Source organism: Stigmatopora argus, chromosome 3 (genome assembly GCF_051989625.1).
Source record: "Stigmatopora argus isolate UIUO_Sarg chromosome 3, RoL_Sarg_1.0, whole genome shotgun sequence".
In the NCBI taxonomy this organism is placed as follows: domain Eukaryota; kingdom Metazoa; phylum Chordata; class Actinopteri; order Syngnathiformes; family Syngnathidae; genus Stigmatopora; species Stigmatopora argus.
The window spans coordinates 2,135,721-2,146,814 of NC_135389.1; the positions used below are offsets into that span (position 1 = coordinate 2,135,721).

Consider the following 11,094-nt stretch of genomic DNA (forward strand, 5'->3'; position numbering starts at 1 on the left):
TGAGGACTGTTTACGGCTTCGGAAGATGGACTCACAACAAGCGCTCTTGGGAACCAAGGACTGTTTTGGGAAGCCCCTCTTCGCTGAAGGGCTCGCATCGAAACTCGCTTGGGAAGATTCGACAGGTCCTACAATTGTTTTGATAACTGTACAAAATTGTTGTGAGACTCTACGAATGTTTAGACTTCTGTGGGGAAATCTTATGATTAAATTAGCGAAACGGACTTCGAGTTGTTAGAATGATCTTGGCCGGAGACGCGGATGGATGTATTCTCTCTTGCAAGAATTAAACAAAGATATGACTACAGATGCCTTTTTATTGAAAGCTGAATACGGAAAAACCTAAGGATAAACCTACAATTGGATGAACCTAACAGCAATATCAGTGAAATAAAAATTGGTCTGTCCTTTACCTAATACTCCAGTTTTCTCCCAAATCCCAAAAACATGCATGGTAGGTTGGTTGAACACTCTAAATTGTCTTTCAGTTTGAGTGTGAGCAGGAATGGTAGTTTGTCTCATTGTCCCTTGCAATTGGATGGCAACCAATTCAAGGTGTCCCCACCAACTGTCCAACATTAACTAGGGTAGGCTCCAGCACACTGGGAACCTCTGGCTGAGCAGACCAGTAAATTAAGGAATTTCTTACCTTGTTATTCTCACCGGTGGAGTCTCAAAATGTAGCCATTAGAGGAGTTATCTGACATTCACTGTTGCCACCAAAAGGCAATGTGTACCCCAAATGAATAAAAAAAATAAAGCAATTTCAAAACAAACCATTACAACACCTCTCTAATTAAACTTGTAATAGAAACAGAAAAAAATAGTCAATTTTATTATGAATTATTATTCTTTGTTGCAGCAGTCATTCTCTCCCTCTTTTTTTAGAATAAATGGTGTCGGTCTTTGACTGAGGAACTGCAGCTGCAACTTTATTTTAAAATGAGGTCATAAGCATTAGACTTACCCAGAAGTGAACCAGCGTGAACTAAACGGATGCTTTCAGAGGCCACCTCCCTTTGCTTGTCATAGCCAGTGTTGAAAGGGTAACTTGGATGTGGATTCTACAAACACATCAAAGTTTGAGTGTCAAATGTCTAGACATGACTCAAATGTGCAACAAATTCAGCAAAGAATACAAATTTACACCAACTGCAATGCCACTGCTATGGTAAAGACTTTGGATGGACTCTACTGACTAACCTCAACCTCCTTGAATAAACTGCAGAGATCGGGCAATTCCTCCATTAAGTGGACTACTCCCTCCTGCAGTTGTTGCCGATCGCCTTGACTGGATCTCTTTAAAACATGAGCAGCTGGAAATGTAAGCAGGCATGTGAATTTTGTTGTGGTATTATGTTACATATTATATTACATATTACATATCATCTATAAAGGAATGATAGAAACTGCCATTTTGACTTCAGAAAATTAGATTTTTTAAGTTTTACATTTATTGTGTTTCATGGCTTATTTGGTTAAAACAAAGTAAGTAATACAGTAACATGTTGTTAGGATTTCAAATCGTCCTTGAAAAGGCCTTCTATGCGTCCTGGATCATCTAAGGCAGGGATTTCAAAGTCAAATACACAGAGAGCCAAAAAGACAAATGTGCTACAAGCCGAGGGCAGAACTAATTCAATTTTTATTTTAATAAATGATTGCACAGTCTATTGAACCTAACACAGTGTAAACCTTTTATGATTAAATGAGTAATCCATTATTTGTTATGCCTCTGTCAGTGAAAACATTTTTCAACACACAGACAAAAAAACTTCAATAAAAATCACATGCCCTTAGCATGAAATGAATAAAGCAATATTGTCTCATGGCCCTGTCAATAATTTCAAGGGAAAATACAACATTTTCAACAGGCAAACAGCACAAATGTAAATGTCCTTTAGCAACACAATATGTTCCTTAATATCAAATATCAAGATACTTCCTTCATGTAAAAAAATACCTCTTGTAAAATCAAATGTAAAGAGTTTAACAAAATGAAACACTAAAGATACATTAATAATCTGTGATGCTCCCTTGTCTGAGGATGAGCCTGATTGGATTGGATTGGATAACTTTATTCATCCCGTATTCGGGAAATTTCATTGTGACAGTAGCAAGAAAAGACAGAGTTATAAGTTAGACAGTACAGTCAAAGGCCGCAGAACAACAAAGCAAAAGCAAAAAGCACAAATTACACTGCATATTCTCTACCTCGGTCGCAGTCTGCAGAAGTTCCCCATCTCGTGGAAGACTTCCTGTGTGTGGTTCCAGTTTTGTCCAACTTTACGTCTTTTTGAGTGTTTCCGTTTTTGCTACAGAAACTCGTAGCTCCTTTTGTGTTTACTCAGTGATGTCTCATTTGTACAAGTTCGTCAATGTTCAGGGTCATCTCTGAGCTGAGGAAATCCTCAGGTGCTTATCATTATCAGTAAGACGGCTCCTGAGTGATGTTTTGTCTAGCCTCATAAAACAAAACAGTTGTTCACACAGGTATAGTGGGGCAAATAAGTATTTAGTCAACCACCAATTGTTCTCCTACTTGAAAAGATTAGAGGCCTGTAATTGTCAAAATGGGTAAACATCAACCGTGAGAGACAGAATGTGAGGAAAAAAAGAAAATCATCTTGTTTGATTTTTAAAGAATTTATTTCCAAATTAGAGTGGAAAATAAGTATTTGGTCACCTACAAAGGGCAAGATTTTTGGCTGTCAAAGAGGTCTGACGAGGTCTCCACTCATTACCTGTATTAATAGCATCTGTTTTAACTCATTATCAGTATAAAAGACACCTGTCCACAACCTCAGTCTCTCACACTCTAAACTCCATTATGGTCAAGACCAAAGAGCTGTCGAAGGACACCAGAGACAAAATTGTAGACCTGCACCAGGCTGGGAAGACTGAATCTGCAATAGGTAAAACGCTTGGTGTAAAGAAATCAACTGTGGGAGCAATTATTAGAAAATGGAAGACATACAAGACCACTAATAATCTCCCTCGATCTGGAGCTCCATGCAAGATTTCCCCCCGTGGTGTCAAAATGGTAACAAGAACGGTGAGCAAAAATCCCAGAACCGCACGGGGGGACCTAGTGAATGACTTACAGAGAGCTGGGACCACAGTAACAAAGGCTACGATCAGTAACACAATGCGCCGCCAGGGACTCACATCCTGCACTACCAGACCTGTCCCCCTGTTGAAGCCAGTACACATCCAGGCCCATCTGCGGTTCGCTAGAAAGCATTTGCATGATCCAGAAGAGGACTGGGAGAATGTGTTATGGTCAGATGAAACCAAAATGGAAGTTTTTGGTAGAAACACAGGTTCTCGTGTTTGGAGGAGAAAGAATACTGAATTGCATCCGAAGAACACCATACCCACTGTGAAGCATGGGGGTGGAAACATCATGCTTTGGGCTGTTTTTCTGCAAAAGGACCAGGACGACTGATCTGTGTAAAGGAAAGAATGAATGGGGCCATGTATCGAGACATTTTGACTGAAAATCTCCTTCCATCAGCAAGGACATTGAAGATGAGAGGTGCCTGGGTCTTTCAGCACGACAATGATCCCAAACACACAGCCAGGGCAACAGGGGAGCTGCTTCATAAGAAGCATTTCAAGGTCCTGGAGTAGCCTAGCCAGTCTCCAGATCTCAACCCCATAGAAAATCTGTGGAGGGAGTTGAAAGTCCGTGTTCCCCAACGACAGCCCTAAAACATCACTTCTCTAGAGGAGATCTGCATGGAGGAATGGGCCAAAATACCAGCAACAGTGTGTGAAAAGCTTGTGAAGAGTTACAGAAAACGTTTGGCCTGCGTTATTGCCAACAAAGGGTATTGACCAAATACTTATTTTCCACCATGATTTGCAAATAAATTCTTTAAAAATCAAACAATGTGATTAACTGGGTTTTTTTCCACATTCTTTCTCTCATGGTTGAGGTTTACCCATGTTGACAATTACAGGCCTCTCTAATTTTTTCAAGTAGGATACATGGTGGTTGACTAAATACTTATTCGGCCCACTGTATGTGCTGCCAAACAAAGAGAGCGTCTTTGCAACTGGGCTGCCCAACTGGGGCATTGTGTCCGGAATGAGCCCAAGAAAAAATGAGACATGATGACAGTGACCTAAAAAGTGAAGGTGCTATGCATGACGAGACATCTGCAGGAGATCTTCAATATGGTACACAGTTTGCAACCACAAGTACAGGAAATTGATGACAACATGGTCGGAGCCATTGAATTTGGAAATCGTCTTGATACTGTCATGTCCTTGTACACCAGAATATTTGTACAAGAAAAGAATGGGCAGTCGCCATGTTCCTTGTGCGCCGAAAGCCTCTCGCAGAAAGAAGCTCCTCCTGCGGCCCCTACTGTGCCTTGTGAAGATTTCATCAATGATCCAATGCCTCTCTAATCAGCCAATCAGACGAAGAGGGCTTGGACTAAAGCTCACAATAACCCGTTTTTTTTGTTTGTTTTAAATCAAGCGGAAAGAAACTAATTTCACTGTGAGTACAGTATTTACAATGTTTTTATTTATAGATTTTATTTAGAGAATACATTAGTCTTTTCATATGCCTAAAGCTGTAATATTTAATAAATACACTTCATGATAATTGTACTTGTCTACTTGTATTTTTGTATAGCCGCGAAAACGTGTAGTATGGTAAGTATTAATAACATGGGTGATCCTACTTTTTGATAATCGCGGGCATGTCCAGTCCACATTATCCATGATATTCAAGGGATTACTGTACGTTAGTAAACTCTTCTATGAAGTGAGATGATTGTTTTCGTTTATTACTGATGGATGCGTCATTTTCCTTCACACACACTGCCTTGACGAAAAACTTAGGTGTTGGTAGAGTAAACAATTAATCTAAGACCGCCTGTCTGCCCTGAAAGTTTACTGGCTAGTTTTTATGACTGAACCAATCAGCGGTGTCTGTGCCATGCACAGCTCCCACCTTTTGGAGAGAGAGGGAAAAAATAGTCCCGTGCATGACACAAAATCTGGTATATTTCATCTAACTTGCGGGCATCAACGGAGACATTATCAATGGCCTACTACAGTCGTACCTCTACAGTCATACCTTGAGCTTAATGCGGGACTGAGCTCATATATTGATTTACTTGTATCTCAAATCAACGTTTCCCATAGAAATGAACCAAGTACAAGTTAATTCATTCCCAACCTCTGAAAAAAACACCAAAAAACAGGATATTACAATTGAAAAACAGTTTTATTAGTTGTAATTCACCATCTACAAACAGAGTAACAAATAACTCGCGTTTATGATGTTTAGTAACAAAATGAGATATTAAATACAACATTGTAATGCTCCGCCCAGTGCTCGGAGAGATCTTTGCACGAGAAAAATGCGGCGAGACAGAAATCACAAGCGGCCTCTCGCGTCTGCTTGTATCTCAAAATGTGTCTCATATCTCAAGGTAAATAAGTATTACTGTACTTACGAATGCCTCAAGGTACAACATTTCCAAGTTACGAAACCTTTTGAGATGCAAATTTAGCGCCTCAAGATGCGAAAACAAGATCCAAGTTACGAAAACAAAACGTCAATATATTTGTCGTATCTGTTATTTTATTTTGAAATTGTCGCGGATGCATTGCTTCTTTCTTGACAAATTCACTACACTCTACTGGGCTCTCATTGGCTGTCTCACAACAAAAATTCACCCACTTTGACAACATTTGTCTTGTGCATTTTAAAAAACATTATTTAAAGTCATCCACTGCAATTCTTTAGATCGATTTTTCTCGAAACGTCCGTCAACAAGCACTGCAAAAGGAGAACCTAAAAGCAAACAGGTAAGAAGCAGTGGTGATAAATAAAATGGGTGAAAAATTATATGCCAAAGACATAATAATTAATGAAAAAGATTAAAAGTGAAACGTAATGTTTTGAATTCTTTATTTTATGTTATGTAGATGTGTGTGCATGTGTTCATGTGCCTAATGTTTGCTTGCTGACACTTGTGCACGTGCACTTCAACACATAGATTTTGCATGTTTATTATTCATTTTATTGGCTTATTAAATAATTGTATGATCATTTTCTTTCATTTGTGTCTTTACATCTTTCCTACAAAAAACATGGATCAATTTTAGAGTTTAGTTGGTAGTTTTGTGAGAACCGTGGAACAGATTTCGTAAATAGAGGTACGACTGTAGCACACTAATCCCTCGTTTTTCTGGCCACAAGATGAAATGAATTTAATACAACTAAGAATAAAACATTGCTGCCTGTACAGTCATACCTCTACTTATGAAATTTTCAGGTTACAAAAGCTTTTTATATGTAAATGAGAGCTTCGAGATACGAAAAAGATCCAAGTTACGAAATTCTTCAATAAATACCGTATTTTCACACCTATTAGGCGGAGTTAAAAGTCTAACATTTTCTCTAAAGGCGCCCAATCGGTCTGTGCCTTGTCCTGGCCCTGACCGCTTGAGTGACTGGATTTATTTCTTGCCGGCACACTACTTATTGCGATCAACCCAGTGGACATTCACCCTAAAAATAGCATCCCTGCGCATTCCGAGCATTACAGTAAATCCATTCAAAACATCTTAGGGGAGTGGCAAGGCCTTTGACTTCCGTGTGCTCGCAGCACTTTTAACCCTCAAAAACACTCAATGGTCAAGAAACAGCACATTAGAGCTATACAGAGCCTGACGTGAATGAGAACAGAATGCGGGTGTGAACACTGACGGACTGAAGCCATAGATCGAACACAATTTAACAGCGAGGAGAAACAGCTTTGTTAACGGCTTGGGAGTGATGAATGACGGATGGCCAACATAGTAGTTCGGGCAGCCAGCGTTGCACGAATTACGTGACGATTTGGAATTATTTGTCGATGCTGATATAACAGTGACGAGAATCAAAGGCTTGGGAGTGATGCATGTCACGGGTTACAATGGATTGTGGATGACTGGGCTCAAGTGTCGGCCAGCACTGTTGTTCGAGCTTTCGCCAAAGCTGGAATCAAGTTCCCGGAATACACAACTCTGACTGACAGTAGAGCCTAGCATGTTGAACGCCGAACTCTTTATATCAGTGTACCTTTTACCTCAATAGAGCATTATCAAACTTAGTTTTGCTCGTGCTGTCTTTAAAAAACACGCTAGCGGCTAGCCTAACATACGCTAGCTGCTAGCCTAACATACGCTAGCTGCTAGCCTAACATACGCTAGCTGCTAGCCTAACATACGCTAGCTGCTAGCCTAACATACGCTAGCTGCTAGCCTAACATACGCTAGCTGCTAGCCTAACATAGGTACGTTAGCAGCTAGCATAACATAGGTACGCTAGCGGCTAGCATAACATACACTAGCCTCGTGTCATGCTAGCGCCGTTTCAAACGAGGTGCACTATGTATTGACAAAAGACTGAAAATATACCCGCAACTGAGACTCCGCCCTATCAGACGGTGCTTTTATAGGTGTGAAAATACAGTAAATGCATTTCCTTGTCCGTTATTTTATTTTGAAAACATTGTCATGGATGTATTGATTCTCACTTTGGAACCTCGCTACACTCTACTGGGTTCTCATTGGCTGTCACAAATACTCTCCATGTTTCTTGTCTGCTTAAACTTATGTTTGGAAGAAGCTCAGGCTGAGTGCCTTCAATGGACTCGCAGTTGACAACAACTCTTCATGTCACAAGATTCACTTATGTTTTTTTCCACCCCTGTCTGTCGTTGTGGGCTTGAATTTTGCTTAGAGGAAGCTGTGGGCGCCGAATGCCTTCGACGAACTCCCAGTCGAGCCTCAACCTGAACTGCAGCCTGCGGTGGGTGAAATTGTGTCGCGGGGGTAGGTGGTCAGTAAGGAGGACATTTTCGAGTTGGTCAAGGGGCACCAAAACGAACTCTCAACGGAGCAGGAGTTAATGCAACGCTCGGCAACACGAGGAATTCAACGAGGAGGCAGGCGGCTGAGGAGGAAGCAGCTACCATTCCAACAGCACAAATCAGAAAAACAACGGGGGAGAAATTATACGAACTTTCCGACTTGGTGGAAAAAAACATTCTGAAAGTGTTCACGAGTCGTGCGATCGCCCACTTTGATGACGTTTGTCTTGTGCATTTTAGAAACATTATAAAAAGTCGTCAAAGGCAGTTGTCTTTAAATTGATTTCTGTCAACAAGCACCGCTGAAGGTAAGAAGCAGTGGCAATAAATAAAATGGGTGAAAAATTAGATGCCAAAGAAATCATAAAAGGTTAATGAAAAAGATTAAAAGTTCAATGTAATATTGTTTTGAGATCTTAATTTTATGTTTAAGAGATGTGTTCATGTGTTTGTTGGCTCTCTGCTTCTGTTGCCTAACGTTCGCTTCCTAACACATGAATAGATTTTGCATGTTTATTCATTTTAATGGCTTATTAAATAATTTTATGATCATTTTCTCTCATTTTTGTGTCTTCACACTTTTCCTACAAAATTGGGACACTGATGAATTTTTGAGGGTTTAGTTCAGGGGTGGTCAAACTGCTCCTCGATGGCCGTTGTGGGTGCAGGTTTTTGTAGCAACTGATCCAGCAAAGACACTTTAACCAATGAGATTTCTGCAGAAAACATGAAGCACCTGACTGTGGAATAGTTTGCCCACCCTTAGTTTAGTTAATAGTTTTTTGGGAGGACCGTTGAACAAAGAGTATTTACATATAAAGTACTGCTCTACTTAAAACATTTTCAAATTAAAAAGTTTCATAAGTAGAGGTATGACTGTATATTGGATGACGAATCGGAAAGCCTGGATCACTAACCCTAACCTCTTCCAGGACTTGGACTAAAACTCCCATTAACCAGTTTTTTTTTTGGTTGTTTTTTTTTTGGGGGGGGGGGGGGGGGTGTTAAGGGGAGAGGAACTATTTCCTCTGTGAGTACAGTATTTAAAGTCATTACAATTTTGTATATACATTATATTTAGATATTACTACATTAGACTTTTCACATGCTTATAACTGTAATATAATGATATCATTTAAGTAAAATGTTTTTCACATTTAGAAAATGTTTATCAAACTCAGAAATACTCAAGAAACAACTTCGGGATGAACGGGGGTTGACATTAATGTGGTTCAGTCGAGAAGTTAACTCACCAAGAAGGCTCGAAAGGAATCCTTTCTGAGAGACAGAGTCGGTTGAAGCACTCAGTGACATTGTTTGAATGAAGTCCGGATAGAACTTGCTCCTTATAAGATTATCGAAAATAAGACCATGTATCTCTAATCTACGATAACAAACAACTCCACATGTACAATGTCACTAATATTGTTTGTCGTTCACTGTTGCGAATGCAATACCATAGCGCTTCCATTCATTTTCCATATTATTTCCATCCAGAGCGGGGGAGCTCTGGCGCCTCTCTCCCTCATTGGCTGAGCAAATCCGAGTTGAGGATCAAAAGGGAGAGAAACGATTCGACCATAGAAATATATGACAAGATGTTTTGGGCAAAAACACCGTGAAGGCACACGAGACTCCGAGACACCGTTGTAATTGTCCTTGTGGCGACTTTTCGCTACAACGCATGCTTAAAAATCCACGTCACTTCCCCTCGAGTGACGTCGGCAGATATAGTTTAATGGGGTGGCCAATTCCATTCCTCGATAGCCCCTATCCAGTCTGTTTTCCATATCTCCCTCTCCTACAACACCTGAATCAAATGATCAACTCATCTGCAAGCTGCCCAGGAGCTTGATACCGATCAAGATTATTTGATTCTTGTGTGTTGGTGGAGGGAGATATGGAAAACAGAACGGATAGTCTAGGGCAGGGGTCGGGAACCTTTTTGACGAAGAGAGCCATAAACAATTCATATTTTCTAATGTTATTCCTTGAGAGCCATACTCCGAATTTAAAAGTCAAAATACATGTAAATGGGTGTGTTTTATTTTAGTAATGTCACCACTTTTAAAGTGGAAAAAAAAGAATACTTTTGACAACATTCTTATGCAGTTGCTAATCAATGAGTATGCATGCTAGCAGAGTCTAATGCAAAAAAAGAAGACTAAAGCAGCACTGGACGTAGTATCTCAGTTCTGTCACCAGTGGGTTCCATATTTTAGCTCACAGGTTAGCGAAGAGCCAGATGCACCCATCAAAAGAGCCACATGTGGCTCCCGAGCCATAGGTTCCCTACCCCTGGTCTAGGGGCTCTCGAGGACCGGACTTGGCCACCCCTGCCGGGCGGCATTAATGAAATGGCTGCGAGATGTGTTTTTTTTTCAAAGAGAAAGGAAATAAAGTATACTGTTGGCGTTTTTTTTTTTTTTTTCGACCTCGTACTTACAACGCCACATGCTCTTTTTTGTCCTGGAGGATTTATTTGATAAAGACATGGAAAAACAGAAATGGGATCCCAGGTCAGTTCTCAGTACATCGTTTACAGTAATACATCGACATACGAGTTCCCCGACATAAGAGCAATTTGAGATACGAGTAAAATTTGTAGCAAATATTTATCTTGATATACGAGACAAATTTTGATATACGAGCAGACAGCGGACGTGAGAGGCTGCTCATAAGAGCAGATCATCATGGGCACTGTCTCTCTCCCCGCAACTCCCTCGTGTAATGTCTCTGGTCGCAACTCCCTCTTGTAATGTCTCTGCGAGCACTGGGTGGAGCGTTGCATTTTTTCAGTGTTTTTTTCCCGTTAGTCATAGTGAATGGGGTGGGTGTACAGTCGTAGGTGTACAGGGAGTACAGAAGAGGACTCAGTACACAGCCTTGAGGGGAGCCAGTGCTTAGTGTAATGGAGGAAGAGAGGTGGGGACCAAGTCTAACAGTCTGTGGTCGGTTGTGTTACCTAGACTGCCGTGGAAGGAAAAGGATAATACAGCGGAGGAAAACAGCATCTTCTATTTCTCAGTAGTGGATGAGCATCCCGTGCAGGCTACAGAGATCGCACAGAGCACTCTCAAGGACCCAGTCCTATGCAAAGTACTGGAGCTGACTCGGTCTGGATGGCCAAGTCATAACAAGGACGAGAGACTGAAACCATACTTTTTCAGGAAAAATGAACTGTCTGTGGAACAAGGTTGCATATTGT

The 11,094-nt window shown here is 40.6% G+C and overlaps 1 protein-coding gene across 13 annotated transcripts in view; it reads right to left on the reverse strand.

The window, feature by feature from the left end:
* Nucleotides 1-9,591, reverse strand: part of fanca (FA complementation group A) — a 166,485-nt gene extending 156,894 nt beyond the window's left edge. For 8 of the 13 annotated variants that reach the window (XR_013299496.1, XR_013299498.1, XR_013299497.1 and 5 more), the window contains exons 1-3: nucleotides 9,140-9,591; nucleotides 1,204-1,316; nucleotides 968-1,064 (exon numbers count right to left, since the gene is read on the reverse strand). Coding sequence is in view for 5 of the 13 variants with exons in the window: in XM_077595440.1 (XP_077451566.1) it covers nucleotides 968-1,064; nucleotides 1,204-1,316; nucleotides 9,140-9,200 (271 nt within the window). In the remaining 8 variants the exon portion in view is untranslated. Of the gene's footprint in view, nucleotides 1-649; nucleotides 927-967; nucleotides 1,065-1,203; nucleotides 1,317-9,139 lie in introns of those variants that run through there. The other 5 variants (XM_077595442.1, XM_077595439.1, XM_077595441.1 and 2 more) reach the window with 4 other exon arrangements.
* Between the last annotated feature and the right edge of the window lie 1,503 nt (nucleotides 9,592-11,094).